The sequence below is a fragment of the Pagrus pagrus genome (genome assembly GCF_965226575.1).
Source record: "Pagrus pagrus genome assembly, chromosome: 22".
Taxonomy (NCBI): Eukaryota; Metazoa; Chordata; class Actinopteri; order Spariformes; family Sparidae; genus Pagrus; species Pagrus pagrus.
The window spans coordinates 16,271,187-16,291,585 of NC_140204.1; the positions used below are offsets into that span (position 1 = coordinate 16,271,187).

Sequence of the window (20,399 nt, forward strand, 5' to 3'; positions counted from 1 at the left end):
CATTAAATTGAAAAAGATCATTCAGATGCAGTATGATGGGAGGACATTTTAAAAATAAGATCTATTTCCGTGTGTTGTGTCTGAAAAGGTTCTGGAAACATAACCACACTGTCTTCGTAAAAAGGTGAATTCGTAAGATTAAGTTTTGCTTATGTTGACAAGTGACTGACATCTTTGCTTAAAAATACAGAATCAACTACAATTCCCACAATGCAGCTCGGAGGGGGGGAAACGGATGTCGTCTTTGGCACCGGAAGTTCAACATTATCACCCGGGCCGAGAACCTCTCCGACTGTTTATGCTTTGGAGAGAAGTTTTGATTTTATTCTGGCTAACTTCTCCAGAAACAGTCAATTCGAGTCAAATTAAAAACCGCAAGACGGTTAGGTTCTTATTAAACGACCCACAAAGCAACAAAAGTAAGATTTTTTGTACCCCCCCCTTACAGTAATTTAACGTTAACTAAAAAAAAAGATGCATAAAAATGCGTAGTGCTAGCTAAACCGCTAGCTAACTGTGGTTAATGTTTGCTGTCGTGCATGTTTGAAAATAAAACTGTCGCTGCTGCATTGCATGATTAGGCTGCATACATCTTTACATTTAAGTATACCGCACTCGTTGACGTATTTTAATAAATTATATTGTCAGTTAACAGCAGCAAAGGCTAACAATGCTAACATAGCCGAATAGTAGCTTATTAGCTAGCTTAGGCCTTTGCCAGTAATATCTGTAATATATCTGCTGGTTACATTCATTTTTACAGTGGGATATACACAATTAAAGGCGTCGAATGTATTTTCGGTAACTATTAAAACCATGTATATCCACACCAGCTGGCCCCTCCACTGCCTGTCACCATGCCCGCCCTGCTGGAGAGACCCAAGCTGTCCAACGCGATGGCCAGAGCCCTCCACAAACACATCATGAGGGAGCGGGAGCGCAAGAGACAAGGTGAGCTGTCACTGTATGTGTCTGACTGACTGTCACTGTATGTGTTTGACTGACTGTCACAACCGAAGAGCTAAAGATGTGACACTCCCATTTGACATGTAGACAAACCATTGGAAAACCCTTTGAGTTTAGTGCAGTATTATATTTAAATGTGCTTCTGCATGAAGATGGATATCTTCAAAAATCCTTCAAGGATAATGCTTGTATTGTACTTGTATTACTTTACATTAAGTGGACTATACCAACATTTATACAAAATTTACTCTCTGAATGATAAGGCCCTGCAGAATGTGTATATTCACTTTTATATCCTATATCCTTATATCTTTATTTCTAATAATACTTATACATTTTGTTGTTCAATTTTTATTTTTATGTGAAGGATTTGAATGTTCTCTACCACTAAACAACATGAACAACAACATCTTTTCAGAGGAGGAAGAGGTGGACAAAATGATGGAGCAGAAGATGAAGGAGGAAGAAGAGAGAAAGAGAACTAAAGAAATCGAGGAGAGGATGTCTCTGGAGGAAACCAAAGAACAGGTTTGAAAAGTGATAAAGAATGCAAACGTGTCTACTGCATGGCACAATGTTAAAATAAAGTAAAATATTCTTACACCATGATTCCCAATCTAAACTTCAGGTTATGAAGATGGGGGAAAAACTACAGGGACTCCAACAAGAGAAACACCAGCTCTTCTTACAGCTCAAGAAAGTACTTCATGAAGAGGAGAAGAGACGCAGAAAGGAACAGAGGTAAACTTGATGGTTTTGTATTCTAAGTCAAGGTATGACAGAGTATTCGTTGAAGTATTCTAGGTATTCAGTTGCATTTCTGTGCCTCCCGTCCTCTCTAGTGATATCACAACACTGACTTCAGCAAGCTACCAATCCAGCCTGCCCATGCACGCAGGGCAGCACCTCCTCAGTATTCAAGGTATGTCACTGTTCAAGTGTTCTTTATCGCCTAAACCTCATCTGGGCTGTCTGGAAAATTGTCAATCTCCTCTTGACCTAATTACTGTTGATGAACCCATCCTTCTCCTTGCCTCTCTCAGGCAACCCAGTCAGCCACAGTCGACCCGGCGCGCTGCTCGGAGAACGTAGCAAACAACTGTTCCCTGCGGCTGTGATTCCAGTGAGTAAAGGGCCGTTTCACTCAAAGAACTCTTCTCATAAAATATGAAATTGTGTATTGCTGTGTTCACACTCCCTCCCTGTCCTCTTTTAGGCACGTCACTATCAGACGCCGGGGTTCAGCTCGGGCTCAGCAGAGCACGGACAGTTCAGCGGGGGCCAGGGGGTCCATGAGCCCTATGGGGTGGCTCAGTCCCAGCATCCCTCCACCTACGCCCCTGGACCATCTGTACCTGTCAGTTTTGCAAGCAGCTCTCAAATCAGAGGTAAAGCACATGTGTCTGTTTAAGGCTGTATTTTGACAATTAGTGAAGCTCATTAATGTGGACGTCATGAATGTGGGATGTAGTGGTTGTAAAAACAGTAAGTTGCTTTTCTTTTCCTACAGGTGCGTCTGCGTTTCAGGCCATGCAGTACCTCCCCCACCAGCAGCCGGGTTACCCTGTACACAGTCACTTCACCTCCCAGCCCGGTCAGTTCCTCTGTTGTCATTGTCCCCATGTTCCCGCTGCGGTTTCACTGCTGGAGAATTCTAATGGCTGTTAACATTCAGAATATCGGCTCTGTACTTGTTGTAAATTATTGTTTGGTTGAAAATATCTCTTTATCTCATGCAGGATACATTCCTGGAGCTGGAATACCTCTCCAGAAGCAGCTGGAACACGCCAACCAACAGTCGGGCTTCACTGATGCAGTAAGAATATTTGACATGTAAATTGACTTTAACAGATTGCTGATATATGTGAGCGTAATCTATAAGCTTTATAAGACACTTTAACAGTGTTAAGTGCTGAATCATCACTACTTCCCTCCTGATTTTTTTCTCATCTTGATGTTTTTGAAGGGTGCTTTAAGGCCGATGCATCCACCAGCCATGCATCCCTCTGCTCCAGGACTGCTGCCAACCCCATCTATGGCTGTTCAGATTCCCACTGCAAAGGTGAGTCCCCACACATCATTCGTTTTTATTATTTTCATTGTTGCACTGGCACAAAAGTGGCGGGAAATGTTTTGTTCCTTTACTGAGCCAGTGACGCAGGTCGTGCATATGTTAAGCCAAGCAAGCAGTAAGGCAGCCTAGCCTGTCCTGTGACGCCACCTGGAGGCCACACTGAAGTGGCTCTCTTATTTTTCCTCCGTCTAAAATTTGGGTTTTCTGGTGTGTAATGAGCATTACAGCCTCACAGGGCTGCTGCCAGGGTTGCCATGCCACTGCGTTGGTTGTGTACACATGATCATCAGCCTGAGTCACAGTTTTCCTATCTGGAGGGCAACAATGCTGAACGTTTGAACAGCGCCTCCTCCACATGTGAAATGATTTAAACTTGATCTGTGTTTACAGCTGATCCTTCGAAGTGCATCCAATCATATTATGAGATCTTCATGTGCTCTCTCATGATATTAAACTTTCTGAACTATCACCATGTTTCTTTTCATGATGAACTTCCTTTTCCTGTTTAAAAGAAAAAATGTAAAATTGCTTTCTAGATCTTTTGTCAGGGAGAATAATTTTATTACCGTACACCTACAGTTGTCATTTCATAACATTGTCCCATGTTTCCATCATCAGTCCCCGTTTCAGAGCTCTCCCCAGGGTGCTCCTCGCCACGGCTTCCTCCCCCACAGCCAGAGTGGCCAGAGGTTCTACCACCACGGCAAGTAACCCACCGACACCTTCAGCTTCATCATCACTGAGATTTTACCGCTTGGCCGAAGAATGGATCAACTTCTTCAAAAATAACAGTCACGTGATTTGTTTTATTTCCTGTATAGTATCTTGTTTTGAGCTTTGTTGATGCTTATGTGCTTCTGATTTTTTTTACATTTTTTAAATGTTAATTTGTAAAATAGATAATTTTACCTTCACAGTAATTTCATTCTGGAGTTGCTTAAGTGCACCACAATGTTAATATCTTGTATAAATCAAGACTGCACGGACCAGAGCTTATTCTTTGTTTACTAACATTCATATTCAGACATCTGTGGAGAGTTTAGTGTCTCTCTCTCTCTCTGCTTGCTAAAAGTGTCAAAGCTTCAGCACGGTTTGGATCAAAACAACTGGATTCCACTGAGTTAACACACACACACACACACTGTGATGAAACACATTGGTTAATCACTGCAACAACATTAAGGATTTTCAGTGTTAACTGAAATTTAAGTCTCTGCTATTTTTAAAGCTTTTATGTTACTAAATAAAACCATAAGCAAACATCAAACAGTTTGTCATCTTTATTGTTTCTTTTTGGAGACATTCTGCACAGTTTGTACTTTCTGTACGAACACAAAGTAAGGATACCAAACTGCCACAACCTGCACGTGAAGGCCCGCTCTGAGGGCCTCTGCAAAGGGTTTTTAAATAAAATCGAGGTTTAGCTGAAGGACTTTTGAACAGATGAGAAATGATGTGTTCCTAAAGCAGGGTTTTGTTTCCTTTTGACACTTTTAAACCCTTGAGACAACAAGAAACAACCTCGGTGTGCCATGTTGGTAACCTTTGTTTAATAGACAAGTTTCAGGTGATAAACGTCAACAGAACAATGCAGATCTAGAGTTGAAGCCCTTCAGAAAACGGGAACATATATAAAAAACAAAACAGTTGTGACATTTTCACCACCTTTCTTTCCCCTGATGGTAGGTAGCTACTGAGTATCTGTACACCTACTCAGTCCTCAGCGAGAGACCTTCTTCTATGACCTTTTTTATGTCTTACACCCGTTCGTCCGGTGATCAGATGTGGCTTTATTGTGTGCATGTACATAGAGAATGTTTGTTTACTGTTTGACATTTCCAATTATTTATTAAAGTTCTTTTCTAATTGAACCCAAAGGAGGGTCAGAAAACAGAGTGAGGGAGAGAGAGTATGAAAAACGAAGACTAAAAGAAAGAAAACAGGGAGAATAGCATTGACGAGGCAATATCCCCTCCTTCTCCCCAGGTCCAGTGCATCTCGTTTGCCCCTGAAACACAATTACAAGGAGGGAGGAATGAGAAGAAAGAGGAAAGAAAAGTCAGAGAAGGAAGATGCTGAAGGAAAAAAATGAATGCAAGAGAAATATATTTTAATGAGACAGTGTTTCAACTATCTTCTGCAGAGGAAACATTGCACAAACAACAGTTTTTAAACAGATTTTTGTGCGGACGCTTTTACAGCCCACATTCTGCTAAGGAAAAAGTGCATATAACAGTTTGACCCAACAAATACAACAATGCTACAGGCTGCTTCTTAGAGAAGTCGATACAGGAAGCAAAAATACATTATGAACCGTAAGCTTTCATTTATATCTGATAGTGCTACTTAAAAATGGTACACATGCTCATAATAGTGTTAACATGAAACAAAAAAAAGTACATTAAGGGGTAGGCAAATCCGCAGTGGCACACTCCATACAGGCTACGTCAAATTAGTTACAGTTCATCAATTAGGAGTCTTTAGATTTTAGTCCAGTTTGAACAAATATATACACAAAAAAATGGTAAAATAAGGAAAAACATGAAACTTTCCAGTAAAGTGTTTATGCATAACTGTAACAACATTTTAAATGCCATCTTTTGTTTCAATAACACCTAAAGTAAAATCTAAACAGGGTCCGAAATTAACATCCACCAAGCGCCAAATGCAGGTAGATTTTCTGTTGGTGAGTAGATCTCGTAAGGCTACCCGCCTCCTTGGCCGGTTAAAAAAACTATGCTGTGACTCTACAGCGTTTAGGTGTCATGACAGAAACAGGGACTTCGTGGTGCATTCAGGTGACCCTCGTAAAAACAGAAATCACTACACCAATGGCCTTGAAAATTGTTTAAAACACTCCTTTTTTTCCTTTAATGACGTGTCACCCCTTTCGATTTTTACTCAACCGTACTCTTTTACTGTGATAACTTTGAAGTTGTTTTACTGCAGCATTTTGTAATAATTAAATACTCATCATACCCAATATGTATATAAACATTTTGCCCGGTGGATTTTTCCATCCACCAATCAACTTGGCCGGCGAGTCAAAAAGTTAATTTCGGACACTGATTCTAAACATCAAACCCAGACACTGGATCTTCTTCGCTGGAGTTGCCTTCCCCTTGGTCCACTGATGAACAATAAACTGTACATGTACATGAAATCACACACACTTGCACTGGCATGGCACATGCTGGCGGCTTGTGGTGTAACAACCAAACACACACACTCGCGCGCGCGCACACACACACTCACACACACTCCTCTTCAGGCAGGCTTGGGTCAGGCGTGAAAGGACAGCTGCATGTCGACACAGCTGGAGCTCTGTATTTACCTGCAGTGGCTTATTTACCCAGGGCTTTGATGCCAATTGCAGCTTCCTCATCCATTGCATTTAGAACGGTGATCTGAAAGAGAGGCGAACAGAGAAGATCAGTACAAGACCGGTTCTTCTTTCTTTCAGGTGATCGCTTCAGGGATGCTGGTCAGAACTGAATTAAAGCAGAAGTCTTGGTTTCCTGTCCAACAGCAACAACTTCTGTGTCTATGTCCTGATACTACTGATGTTACTGATTTCCACATTAACGAAAAGTTTTCAGTTTAACCACATTAAAGCTTTTCAAGGTGACGTTTGTGCAAGCTTCCTCTTTTGTCACAACACAGCAACAACTTGTAACAGACAGATCTTACACACGAGTAGAGCTGGAACATCTGGAACTATTTTGATAATCCAATAATTGCTTAAGTGGTGTTTTATGCAAAAATGGTAGAAAATTCTATATAAATATATTAAACTGGGTTTTGGCCTGAGAAAACAGGGAGGATATTTTACACTATTTTCTGACATTTTATAGACAATAAAATAGATTTATCTGGAGTGTAATCAGCAGATTCATCTGAAACATTTTTTTTTGCATTAGTCATTATCAATTATTACCTACTTTGAGATTTCCTTTGTCTTAATAATAAAAAAATGGCCCTTTATTTTACATAAATGTACCCTTTACGTTGCACCGTACTGTACAACCTGTCACCATAAAACACTTTAGAGAGGAGGACATGTATTCTGGTTTACTGCAGTAAAAGAAAAGTGTGGAGTGTAATCTTTGTAAGAGAAGTGGTGTTTTATTGTGACTTCTTCCCGTCTCATCTGTTAGACTAAAGCTACCTTTCTCCGTAACTTTCTACACTAAACATGCAAAGCAGTAAATACACTGTTACACGTCCATCCCGCCTTGTTCGTACAGAAGCGCTGAGAGTAGGTTGAGGTGGCATTACTGACCAGGATCTCCTCTCCGGCGTCGTGCTTGCTCTCTATCTCTTTGCCCAAGTCTCCCTCAGGAATCTTCAAGTCCTCTCTCACCTCACCGCTGTCCTGGAGCAGGGACAGGTAGCCATCTGTGATCCCAATCAGCTGGGAGAGGGGACAGGACAGCAAAGAGTGAGTGGACACAGTGTTTTTTAAAATCCTTTTTCCTCTTTCTGTTGCATTCAGCCTTTAATCTGAATGATGTAAGTGTATGAGACTATGTGGTTTCACCTCAACGGGAAATTCTACACTATCTGTTTTTCAATGGGCCGAGCTCTACTGTAAATCAAACCGGTTTTTATCAGTGTTGTAAGCAATCCATTCTTAGTAGCATATCAGGTTTTCAGTCTCTACAGTGTAATCTAGTGGAAGCAGGCCTACTTAGACAATTTTAAACTATGGCATTCACAGGTATCATTTGCTATAAATTACAGGAGTTTGAGATGTGATTATGTTCAAAGGTAGTTAAACCTGTATTAACTGATTATTAGCTTTTTTTGCTTTTTTACTCTTTAATTTTATCGCCTTTTCCCTGATTATCTGAACAAGTTGAACTAGTCGCTGTTTTTTTAGAAAGAAAGTCTTAAGAGAAGCTAAAAAGTTGCAAAATTTTTGGAAAAGCTGGCAACTCTGAAATGGAGAGCATTTATTGGAGCATTATTGCTAAAGCCAGGAACCAACGTCTGGAAACGACATCAATATCAGTCATTTAAGCCAATGCTTACATGAAAATGTTAATTATAGCAGCTGTACAGTAGACCTTCAACTAACAGTCTTTAGTCCATTAGTCTATCTAAAAAAATAAATCAACTATTTTGGTAAACCATTAATCGTTTCTGTCATTTTTTTAGCAAAAATGTTGAACATTTGCTGGTTCCAGCTTCTTTTATTTAAGGATTTGGTGCTTTTCTTTGTCGTTTACTTATAGTTAGTGAAGAGTTTTGGCTTATCCACTGTTTGTTGGAAAAATCAGCAATTTGAAGACGTCACATTTGAGCACTTTTTTAGACATTTCATCAACTAAACTAAACGATTAAGCGTGAATATAATCGTCAGTTGCAGCCCTACTGTCTAGCTGTCATGACATACATTAGCCCATGACAGATTCTCAATTCATCAATGCTCTTGCAGCTCTAGAATATTGATATTGCTCTTGATCTAGAATATTATCTGCATTTTCCCCCATTATTAGTACCTCTCTTTCTTTCTTTTGTCTCACAAAGAAACTCAATTTACTAATAATCACAATGCTTTTTCAAATTATCATACAACCACTAATTGTCCCCCAGCAGCCATGGAGATTATGTCTTTAACATCTTGTGACTAATTAAGACCAAAGCATATTTGTGAATATTTCTGTGATAGCTGAGACGTGACTATTCACTCATCTCATTCCCTGGAAATTAACTCATCAACTAAAAATTACTCAGAGGAGACAGCCCTGGTTTTCTGCTACATTTCAACAGCAAGTAAAACATTTTTATTAACAGTTGGTAACAAGCTGCTGTTGCAGCAGCCAAGACCTTGTCAGTCCTCCAGCAGCCTCACCTGGTAATCCATTCTCTTGATGTTGGGGACGTCCATATTGTGGGTGGAAGGACAGATATCTTCATACTTCTTACCAGAGAAGATGTCGATACCAACCAGGTGGACCTGCACAAGCACAACACACACACATACACACAGGATGAACAATCAGCTTTGAGTTACCTACTATAATTAGCTATCAATAAATACACCAAGTGTATCATAAGATTTAAGAGGTGAACACTGTAACCCAACAGGGACACATTGTTCTTGTACAGACAGAAAGCATCCAATAATGTGCATCAATATGAGCGACTGTGACCTTGTGTCTATTCCAAAAATAACAGGTGACGTGAGTCCATATTTGAAAAAACAAAAATATTTCACATTTATTTGTCTGAGTCACGCAGTAAACCCCTGCAAAGATGTCATTTCGCATCAGTAGCTTGAAAAAACCTGAGCCGTTTCAGGAATCGCTGACCTTAGCGTGGCCGTGCTTGCCAGTCTTGGAGGTGGACATCTCAACGATCTTGCAGGGTCGGCCTTTCAGCACCACGAAGCCGTTTTTGCGCAGGGCAGAGCACTGCATGGGGTAGGTGGCGGACGCCCCGGCATCACCTGTCTGGAAGTCCAGCTCTGCATCTGCCATGCCTGCTGTGGAAGTGAAAACACACAGGATACAGACATTCATACGCATTCATAATTGATTCAGGAAAAGCACAGTTAGCATTAGAGCTAGAAAATGTATTGATTTAATGCAACAATATGTAACTTCTCAAAATAACATTCTGATGGTACAGTGTCTTGTAACAGGGTGAATGGTGTCTCTGTCACAGCCATCACTTGTTTCTGCACTATGTAACTTCAGCGAGGGTAGGATCACAGCGTTACATACATGTTTACTTCAATATACAAGTTTTCAACACATAACTTGTTATGGTGTAATGAGTTTTGTTTGGATTTAGCACCTGACAAACTGTTACAGACCTTGGATTTGTATTTACGACAGTGGTGTAGCACTCAGAAACTGTGAAATCGCACAAAATGTCAACTTCTACATAATGTTGCTTTAAAGCCTTTACTAACACTGTATAACAGTAAATAGGATTTGCTACTTTTGATAGTAAATGAGTCTTTGGGTTTTGGACTGTTTGTCGGGCATCACTTTGGGCTCTGTCAAATAAAGTCTTGCATTTTTCAGATTTTCTTGACATTTTATAGACTAAGCGATTAATCGAGAAAATATCTGGAGGATTCATTTCTAAGACAAATTATCGTTAGTTGCAGCCACAGTCACAACAAAAACAAACAAGACTTTTGCCTAAACTTAATACAGAATAAAATGTCTAAAACTGTGATTTAAAAGACTAAATCTTAAGGATAAGTAAACAACGCTATAGATCTGACCAGGCTTCCTGCATCAAAAACGAATTTAGGATTCAGTACCCAGACATAGCCTTTACTTGCTTGGCTTTCATATTCCCACTTTATGACTTCTTTCATTGACACCTTATCACAAGCCACCAATTTAGATTAAAATATTGATTTAACGGCCACAAAACAAACATTGTGAAACGTATTTTAATATTTGCATTAATTTTAACATTACCTTCTTGAACTATTCACTGGTGTTTACCTGGGCTGTTGTAAGTTCTTACTTTCAGGTGCGACCCAACTTTATTGTGGTACACACACTGGACATATAAATACTATACTGAGGTATACAATTTTGTGGTTCTTGCACTTTATACTTCTACTCCACAACAATTTGGAGGCAAATATTGTACTTTTTACTCCACTACATTTAGTTACTAGTTACTTTGCAGATTGTACAGAAGTGCTATTAGTACTGGTTACTTTCACTTTTACTAAATTAATATTTTAACACAATATCTTTACTTTTAAGCACCTGATCCCTAATGTCCAGTTATTACCTGGCATTTTCATGAAATTATAGTGATGATAACTTCACTATTACATGAAATAAAACATCTGAGACTCTTTTGCTTCATTTATACAAATGTACCTACCGTCTAGCATAATGTATGGTTGTTTGGTCTCCTTGGGATTTGGACAATAATTCAAAATACATGTATGTGACTTTGAGATGTGCTTGTTTGTGTTAAAGAGGTTAAGGAAGTATGACTTTTAGCTCGTTTTCACAACTCTGGTCATAGATAAGTCCACGAAGAAAGATGAAGAGCCTATCTGACAGCATCTCTTCAGAACAAGCTGGTAATGTGAGAGCTGGCTGGTGAGACCAATTAAAAAGCTGAGGCTGAGGAGGAAATCAGCAGCAGCAGGTCAGTCAGGGCTAAATAAAGTAACGGAAACATGGCACCTGTTAGCCAAACCAGTCCAACTGTACAGAAGTGTACTTAAAATTACATAAAGTTATAGGTGGAGTCATTAGCTCACCAAACTTGTTTTGTTACCGGCGGTGCAGCCTGCCACGAGTACATCTATAACCCGACAGCTAACGACACAAACTTTAGCTACAAACTTACAGTATAAACAAACACATGGAAATGAATGAAAAGCAAATGAAAGACCGGATTTAGGGGCTTTACCTCTCATTCAGGGCGGCTGTTAGCCGGGTGAACGTGAGACTCGGACTGCTAATCCGCACTAATGACCCATAAATCAAATTTCAAGTAGGCGTGACTCGCTTCACCAAACCCGGCCCCCCACCTATGTTGTGAACCCACCGTTAACCGTTAAACACTGAGGGTGACACGCAGGGGTGAGTCGCACCCCGGGGGCAGAGTGTGGCACCGTGCAGTCTGTCCGCAGTGTTCAACAGAAAGAGGCTGACTGCGGCCTAGTGCGTACACAACGTACCCACCACGGCCCGCCGTCGGTAACGTGCTGGCTGCACTCGGGCCGAGGCCCCTTCCGATAGAGACATTGAACTCCGCACGGCGGCACGACAACCGTTACTGCGTTCGAGCCTGTCGCGACACTGATGTGTGTCATGGCATCAGCTCGCCCCTGTGCTGGCCGCCAAACACGCCCAAAGACGCGGACATTGATTGAATTCTGGCCCGCTTGTGTACAGTAATGACTAAGCTAATACTCGTGATGGCTACGGCGTGCAGCGGCAATGAGAAGTTTACAGGAGGGAGTTTATTCGTGTTGTGTGCGGAGTTTGCTTGCAGCCGGTGGCGGACGTGTGAACGCAATTAAAAAAAGTCGGGCTTTATGTCAAATTTAGACACGCACGGCAGGTTTTGTGAACTTAAAGCAATGAAAAGGAGTGGTGGGGCATTTCTTTTCTTCCATTTTTAGCTAACAAGTGAGAATGAAGCAGTGACAGCTAGCCCCTCTGCTAAAACACACCGCTGTTATGACTTCATGGTGGCGTTTAAAGGGATATATCATAATACAGCTCCAGACAGACATGTGCATAGGATAACTCGTCTGCTCAGGCGCAAACACGCCCCGTCTATTGGATGTTTTGATAAGGAACTTACCCTAGTGATAACGTCTCTCCTCGATTCTGCTATATTTCAGCCTCTCTCCCGTTATTTCCTCCCACCTTTATCCGCGCTAACGGGTCGTCTGGCCCGGGTCTGTCTCCTCCTCCTCGGTGGCTCGTTTGCGACGTCGCTCCCTTTTTTTTTTACTCTGTAGCTACCAGCTGTGTCTTTCTACTCCTCTCTCATTCCCGTCGTTTCCTCTCGCCTCTCTGCTCCTTCTGGTGCGTGATGCAGGTTGCAGGTTACCTCGCACAGAGGTACACGACCGTCAGAGTCAGCCGCCGGGCCGAGAAGAACCAGAGCCCTGAACCCCGCTATGTCTGTGCCGTCTGTAGGCTACACTCCACCTTCTCTGTCGCTCCCTCATCCAGCTCCTCAACACCGACAGAACACTCGAACACCTAAACGCACCACTTCCCCGCGGAACTATCACAATAAAACCCCTCACTTGTAAAAGACATCTGTTATTGTACAGTCATACAATTGTTATTATAATTATAAGAGCTCAAGGTGCACTTTATTAGCTTCCAGAGCTTTCAACTGCATCTCATGGGTTTCACCAGAGGATGAGATTTGCGCAGTTGTCATGGAGATGGCAGGTGTCATCACCTGATGTAAGCTTGTAAAAAGTCAGCAGGCTGTTAGATTGCACTGTAAAATGTAGATGTCGACAATACAATGCTTACAGTGTATTCTTGAACATAAATGTTGCATTGTATTCATAATATGTAAGTACAATGTAACTGCAGTGTGATGTCGCTGTATTCAAATCATGTAATGGGGACACTTTTAAAACATACATATCTTTACGTATGTTTGTTATCTCTGTGCACAGGTTTCTTGTTTGTTAATGGCCAACATATAAGAGAACTGTAATGAGCATAAATTGGATAATAGTATCGACTATGCCATTATATTAGTCACGCTCTAATGAAGTGTGTGATGTGACATGATGTAGGTTTTGAAGAGGATAACAGGGAGCTGCCACTATCAGGTGCACATTAAAATTGCATTATATTGCCAGAAAGCTTTTACTCATGTTGTTTTGATATATTAATGCTTTGTTATGTATATGTTGTATACTTTAACTTCTTTTTCACAAACTGTATTTTTGAAAAATCTATTCTTTTGCTAAAAAAAGAAAAAAAGAAAAAAAAGAAAAAGCTCATAAGACTTGTTTCTTTCCCATCAGTGACATAATTATTTAACACACTTTTACTTTGAAAGTGATGATGCAACTTTTCCGGTCTTCTCGTGGCTATAACTTCATGTGACTTGATGCTGCTTTCATCCCAATGCCCATGAACCAAACCTCGGCAATTTGGTAGGTTCTGCGCATGCGTAGCATTTCATTCTAGTGCAGCATGGACAGCTCGGCTCGTTTGGACTTACTTTCTTCCTGCAGGCTACATAATAACAGGTAACTTTTTTTATTTGTTTGTTTAGTTGTTTGTTTAGTTGTTTGTTTGTTTGTTTGTTTGTTTAACACAGATTTCTTTAATGTCATGAATATGTTCAATAATCCAAAACAACTGACGAAAAAGCTTTAAATTGCACAAATAACCACTATTGTATACTTCATTAAATATATTTTATGATATACTTTTTCAACACTTCAATATTCTCATTCATTTATATTAGTTTGTTTCTCAACAGGAATGACCAGCTGAGTTTTGCTGCCATATTCCAGATGTCTTCTACATACAGACTCCTTTACTTGCATATTAAAGATGAACTATTTCTCATCCACAAGCTACAGAATAACAGTATAAGGGATAGATCAGGGCTTATACAGGACTTTCCATTCACAAAATAAAAGTTGAGTAAACTGTTGTTTATTCGGTCCAAGTATCTCTTCCAGAATTTACCCTATATCTTCATTAATCCACGGTGTCAGTGCTGCCATCCTGCCAGTGTGCTCCTCTGTTGGCTGTAATTCCCTCTGCTACTAATAATTACACTTCTAATTAGAGCTTTTTTCGCAGTTCAGAGACCCATGGCTTATGAGCACAGCGAATGCTTTCGTTGAAGTTGGAACTTCTTAGAGCTGCTTGGTTAAATTTAGTGCTGTGAAACTGGAGTCCTATGACCTATGTGCTGAGGGCTGTAGTTAAAGGCGTAGTTAAGATAACCCAGAAATGAACATTCGCTTATTTCTTTCTCCTTCCTGTGTCAAACGAGACTTCGCTGAAATTCTTATAGAACCAACAAAACCCACAGCAAGCTACCCTCGGAGCATAATAACAGTCCTCAAAAGTTAACAGGGTGCATAATAATCCAGACAGCTCATCCAGCAATTAAACCCAATATGGAAGTTTCATTTTAGGATGAACTATTCTTTCAGTGCAGAGCAGCAGGACCGAGGCAAGGGAATTAGATACATGTCAATATACCTGTAATTACTCAGCAATGTAACACAATAGACGGATTACTTTGTACAATTTCAACACTTTTTGTCACAGAGGATAGGTTAGCCCTTTATATAGGACACAACAATCTTGATTATTCCCATCATCTGACTGATTTCTACCCAGTTTAAAGTTTCCATCATCAGTATCACCACACAACAGCAGGCTATTTATGCTTATGAAAATATTAAAGGTGCACTGTGTTGTTCTGGGGAAGAAATGTTAATCATAAGAGAAAGATCTTCATTGAATGATTACTTTAGGATTAATGTAGGTACATGCAATATTATTCATGTAAAACCTGATCCAACATGCTTTTTTTTTTTTTTTTGCTATCTTCCACAGGTCCACTGAGAGTAATAAGTGCCTTCAGAGGACTCAGGGACTTGACTCACTTGTAGGCTCCAATCTTTAAAATCAATTGTTTGTGTAATTACCTCAATAATATTGTAAATGTTGAAATTCTGAGTTTGAATTTCTTCTCCAAAACTCCATAGTGCCCCTTTAATAAGCTAATAATCTAACATGATAATTGGATCAGTGTCTGGCAGCCAAGTACTTTTACTTTTGATACTTTAAGAGCATTTTTTCTAAAAAATAATAAATACTTTTACTTAAGTACACTTCTGAATGCAGGACTTTTATGTAGTACTGGCAAGACAAGTTTATTTGTATAGCACAATTCAGACGGGCATAAAAATGACATTAAAAGACATTAAAAATTGCATTTGAAATACATTAAAAACAAGTAAGAAGACATCAAGAAACAAAACATTAAAACAAGTTAAGAAATAGGAAAGTAAGCTAAAACAGAATAGGCTTAAAAGAGAGAAGACTAGAAAATAGTTGTCCATTGTCCGCATCAGGCTGCAGGACTTTGTGGACATGGAGGAGGACTGTCGCCAGAGGGAGGCAGTAATGCAACGCCAAGGGCGCCAACTGCTACAAAACCTCAAAGAAGAAGAAGTCGACGAAGAACAAAAGTTTGGGGTAGATGAGGAGGGAGGGGACTCCGGAGAGGAACTGTAGTAATCCGACAGCGAGCATGACCGACGCCGAGGCGCAGAGCGCTCCACCATCGGCACCTGTGGAGGAAAAGCCACAGCCTGAGAGGAAAGTCATAGGTGGGTTTTCCAAGGAGATAATGCTTCAAACTTTTGTTTACAGCTCCTCGGGAAGCTTTAAAATGATCTATATGTAGCCTATACTAAATGGTATTTAGTTTAAATTAAACGTGCGTGTTATGGATATGAGTGGAATAAACTCTGTTGTTGACGCATAAAGTTTAGGATGTTATCACACAAATATGAAAATCAACTCTTATCAATGTGTTAAGTTGCGTTTTCTGTCATCTTCTGTGGCAACTGTGGAAGTTTCAACTTGAGCTAAATCAGCAGATAACTGTCAGTCAATCACTGCTGTGTGTTTTTTTTGGGAGCAACACGTGTCCTGAGTTTTACACATTAGCTTTGCGGGAGGCAATTATTTACACGAGTGAAGTCAAACTTGTACTGTGAAATAAAAAGGTGCTTCACAGGCAGAAAAATTAAATAGTTTAATTCAAAGCAAAAATAAGTCACCGGAACATGACTGGTTGTTACATTTCCCCGCATTTCTCCAGTTTAAGGGCTTCCTTTTTTGTTTGTCTGTGCTAAAACAGATGAAGCCACATTAATAGTGTGTGGTGTGTTAACAGTGGGAACACATGACCTAAATTCCCCCTTTATCAGCTACCGCGCGCTCCCACCGGGACGTGTGCGCGCGCCCTCCACAGGTGCAGCTCGTTGTGTTGAGAGAAGCTCACGCGCCAATTAAAATCCGCTCAGGTGGTTTTCACAGGAAACCGAGCAGCTCTTTGAGCTAATGAGCCACATGTAGTGTTTTTCTGTATGTTTTTAATAAGAAGCCTTGTTTAGGAGCACTTCCTCGTGACTTATAGCGCTGACCTGGTTTCAAAGTCTTACTGTTAATGATTGACACGCAGCTCCCATTTTCTTGTAAAGGAGGCCGCCATTGCTACAAGCGAGATAACGGTATAGCTCGGTATGTTCATTGACAGGCTGTGTATAATGTGATCCACATTTAATCGTGTGCTACCTGTCATTGTAGCCACCCTGGTCCAAGGCACAGTGAAGTGGTTCAATGTGCGAAATGGATATGGCTTCATAAACAGGTAATGTGTTCTTTACTTGTATCAATTCAATTTTAGCGCCTTTTTTGTGCTTAAAGAGGTCATATTATGCTAATTTTCAGTTTAATACTTTTATTTGGGGGTCCTGGTAGAATAGGTTTACATACTTTAATTTTCAAAAAACACATTATTTTTGTCATGTGGTGTGTTGCTGCAGCACCCCCTTTCACACGGTGTCTTGAATGCTCCGTTTTGGCTATGGAGTGAGATATCTGCCCTCTGTTCAATCTTTGGTGAGAGTTGCAGATGCGCATTACTTAAGGGCAGGATGTAGCCACTCAGAGGCAGAGTAGGGCGGTTAATGCCGAGTAAGGTAGTGTGATTTAAAATAACGCAGCTACAGCAGTAGTGTGTCTGCTGACTGACTGGAGTGTATATATTTTATTATAAATATAAAAATATGAATTTATATAACGCCTTTTACATGGTGACACACAAGTAACAGAAGTAAAGGCTCGACAGGAGTCAGGAGCAGTGTTTTCTGTAGGAGAGAGTAACTCCGTTTGGCGTGAACCTTTTTGGCTTTCTTCGCTTGCTCAAATGCTACATAAATGCTACGAAATAAAGGAAAGGCAAAAAGCATAATATGAACTCTTTAAAGGGTACATTTACATTAACTTCTCACACCCATGCTGATGGAAAGTCAGGAGAAGTCTCATAGTCCACAAAACATTGCTGGAGCCTCACAGCACAAAAAACATTGCAGCATTCTCCTAAACAACTGAAGGATGGGAACTTGTTATAAATCTGTGCTGCAACACTTGTTTTGCTGTGACGCTCCAGAAATGTTTTGTGGATTACAAAACTTCACGTGACTTTCAATCTGAGATATGAGGAGATGTATTTTGTGAATTTATCCTTGAAAGTCTAATTTAGATAATCAGATTCAAAGCCCCATAGGCCAAGTTTGCTAATTGGGTTTTATTTCTCACAGGAATGATACCAAAGAAGACGTGTTTGTTCACCAGGTAAGGCAAAGAGCATTTGTCTAATCTAATGCTTTTATGAGTTGATTGAAGTTTTATTTCATGTTCATCCTGTCCCCTTAGACTGCTATCAAGAAGAACAACCCTAGGAAATTCCTCCGCAGTGTCGGAGACGGAGAGGTCGTAGAGTTTGATGTGATTGAAGCAGCCAAGGTAAGTATTAGGGAGTCATTTCAAAATGGCATTTTAAGTATGCTGAATTTGCATTTCCTATTCCCACCTTTCTTTGGTGTACCACAGGGCTCAGAAGCAGCCAATGTAACTGGTCCAGGAGGTGTTCCAGTCAAGGGCAGCCGCTACGCACCCAACAAACGCCGCTTCCGTCGACGGTTCTTCCCCCGCAGCCCTCAGCCTGGTGACCAGGCTAAACCAGCTGATGGCCAAGGCCCCTCTGTCGAGGGCGAGGGATCAGGGGAGAACGGTGGAATAAGACCTCAGCAGCGCCGCCGTAGGCCACGCAGACCTCGACAGGAGGGACAAGATGTAAGCGGAAAAAAGGATGGTGTTTTAATGTTGTAAGAAGGTCTTGAACATGATGGGATGAAGTTTATCTTCATTTAGAACTGTTCTGCGATAGACTAGTCTGAGATGTTGTCTGATTGGTTTCTGTCAGGGTGAGGATGGAGAGGTAAAGAACGAAGTAGACGAGAATGACCAAACGCAGCGACCGACACAGCGCAGATTCTGGCGCCCATACCGAAGGTGACATGAAATTTTTCTGCCTCTGAATTACACAAATGCAGAGCTGATTTAGTAATGCCTCTTTCCTTTGAACAGACCGTTCCGCCCTCGCCCACCTCCTGATCAGGCTGAAAACGACCAGCAGGCTGCTCCAGAAAGGAGCCAGGAGCAAGGCGAGGGGACGCAGGCAGAGGGCTCTGAGGGCCCTCAGACCAACGGAGAAACAGCCGAGGGTCAGAAACAACGGCGCCAGTCAAGACGCCGCAGGCAAAGGAACTCGGAGTCCTCTACCTCAAAAGTGAGTGCGGGTATCTTTTGTGGTTGATAAACTGCATCATGGGCTCAACCTGGAGTTTTTCCTGAATACAACTTAAGATGAGTAAGAGCAGAATATCACCAACAATGTTTTTTCTTACACATGTTACAGAACGATACAGAGAAGTCTGCATCAGAGCCTGGAACACCCCCTCAGACCTCAAAACCATCCGACCTTAAATCCACATCAAAATCACCAAAGGCCTCCCCCAAAACCCCTCCTAAAACACCTGAATCATCTGAGGTAGGTGCTAAAACTGATTTTGCATGATCACTGGTGTTTGTTGTGTTGACACAAATGTCTGAACTGTCCCCTCCCCACAGGAGGCAGCTGCCACAACAGTCCCAGCACCAACAGAGTGACGTTAGTGAGAGGACAGTCACACGACCCTTGGCATGAGGTGGGGATCCCACACTGAAGTGGTCAGGTCTGGGTCAGGCGGGGTGGGAGACTTGAGGGTGTAGGGTTGCTCTTCTCCTGCCACATTGCCTATTTTTCACAGAGGGCAACATGATGGACACTAACAGGTTGTTTAGCGAGGTTTTCCTCTAAGTGGATTTCAGATGGAATGATGGCATTAAATAGATGGCCAGGAGTCTTTAAGGACTTGTCCACTTATGTTTGGACCAAGTTTTCTGTTTAATTCAGGGAGTTATTTTTGAGTGAAAGCTCAAATTGTAGGATCATGGAGCCTCAACACACAAAATCTAAACATTAGATTCAAACACACACTTCACTGTCTTCGTCTCTCAATCCCTGTGTCTGTCTTGCGTATTTTTATTTTCCTTTCTTTGTTTTCGTAGGTCCTAGGGTTGGAGGACTGGACCTATTCAGAACACATGCACTGCTCTCCCCTCCCTGCACTCCCCCATTCTCTAACCCCCACCCCATCTCACTATCATGCCTCACGCCCCCTCCCCTCTCATCTTGTCTTGTGTTGTCCTGTTTAGTAGAGGGATGAGTTGGGAGAGAAGGGGATGCAGGTGGGTGGTGGGTGTGTATTTAGAAATTGAAAATACATCTTTATGAAGAAAAATGGGAAAGAATGGACAATCTGCTTGGTAGCCCAGTTATTCCAGCCTCCCTTTAAAATCTATTTTTCTTTAATTGCCTAGATGGGACACATCAAGTAGTTTATAGAGGAACCAGCCTTGATTTTTATTTGACTTTTTAATTTGGTTGAAGAGGGAAAACCAAGCAGGTGTGAGGTTGGTGGTGCATTATGGGAGTCAGTTTAGTTCTGTTACCACCTCAATCAGTCCTGAAAACATACGACTCCCTTCATATCCTCAGTGGAGGATAGATTGATGAAAGGGAAACTTTATTTTTTTTGTTTTACTTATTTGTGTGTGCTTTTCTTTGGAGGGGATTATGTGCAATGTCAGTACTTAAAACATGCTAATTAATAAACCATGTTTGCAAATCTCCAGTTTCAGTCCTCATTTCATGTTTGATGACTGGG

General features: G+C 41.1%; 3 protein-coding genes across 7 annotated transcripts; 2 read left to right on the forward strand and 1 right to left on the reverse strand.

Moving 5' to 3' along the window:
• Positions 1-256: 256 nt before the first annotated feature.
• Positions 257-4,307, forward strand: gps2 (G protein pathway suppressor 2). Of its 2 annotated transcripts, none has more exons than XM_084344263.1 (11): positions 257-419; positions 834-951; positions 1,334-1,494; positions 1,595-1,707; positions 1,809-1,888; positions 2,010-2,089; positions 2,183-2,354; positions 2,477-2,560; positions 2,706-2,782; positions 2,933-3,028; positions 3,659-4,307. In XM_084344263.1, the coding sequence occupies exons 2-11, from the start codon at positions 858-860 to the stop codon at positions 3,749-3,751; spliced, it is 1,050 nt and encodes a 349-aa protein (XP_084200389.1). In that variant the 5' UTR covers positions 257-419; positions 834-857; the 3' UTR covers positions 3,752-4,307. The 2 variants fall into 2 exon arrangements, with proteins under 2 accessions (XP_084200389.1, XP_084200390.1); XM_084344264.1 differs by having other exon boundaries at positions 1,385-1,494.
• A 603-nt stretch (positions 4,308-4,910) lies between these two features.
• On the reverse strand, positions 4,911-12,738 carry LOC311251681 (eukaryotic translation initiation factor 5A-1). 3 transcript variants are annotated; one of them, XM_084344266.1, is made up of 6 exons: positions 11,447-11,650; positions 9,358-9,530; positions 8,898-9,002; positions 7,323-7,454; positions 6,375-6,447; positions 4,911-5,048 (listed from the first exon to the last, which is right to left on the reverse strand). In XM_084344266.1, the coding sequence occupies exons 1-5, from the start codon at positions 11,451-11,453 to the stop codon at positions 6,385-6,387; spliced, it is 480 nt and encodes a 159-aa protein (XP_084200392.1). In that variant the 5' UTR covers positions 11,454-11,650; the 3' UTR covers positions 4,911-5,048; positions 6,375-6,384. The 3 variants fall into 3 exon arrangements, with proteins under 3 accessions (XP_084200392.1, XP_084200393.1, XP_084200391.1); XM_084344267.1 differs by lacking the exons at positions 4,911-5,048; positions 11,447-11,650 and adding an exon at positions 12,350-12,738 and having other exon boundaries at positions 5,134-6,447; XM_084344265.1 differs by lacking the exon at positions 4,911-5,048 and having other exon boundaries at positions 5,134-6,447; positions 11,447-11,649.
• A 2,997-nt stretch (positions 12,739-15,735) lies between these two features.
• Positions 15,736-20,366, forward strand: LOC311251979 (Y-box-binding protein 2-A-like). 2 transcript variants are annotated; one of them, XM_084344717.1, is made up of 10 exons: positions 15,736-15,887; positions 16,873-16,936; positions 17,889-17,922; positions 18,004-18,093; positions 18,181-18,423; positions 18,554-18,642; positions 18,718-18,919; positions 19,049-19,180; positions 19,261-19,337; positions 19,741-20,366. In XM_084344717.1, the coding sequence occupies exons 1-9, from the start codon at positions 15,758-15,760 to the stop codon at positions 19,297-19,299; spliced, it is 1,023 nt and encodes a 340-aa protein (XP_084200843.1). In that variant the 5' UTR covers positions 15,736-15,757; the 3' UTR covers positions 19,300-19,337; positions 19,741-20,366. The 2 variants fall into 2 exon arrangements, with proteins under 2 accessions (XP_084200843.1, XP_084200844.1); XM_084344718.1 differs by lacking the exon at positions 15,736-15,887 and adding an exon at positions 16,609-16,796.
• The last annotated feature ends 33 nt before the right edge of the window (positions 20,367-20,399 follow it).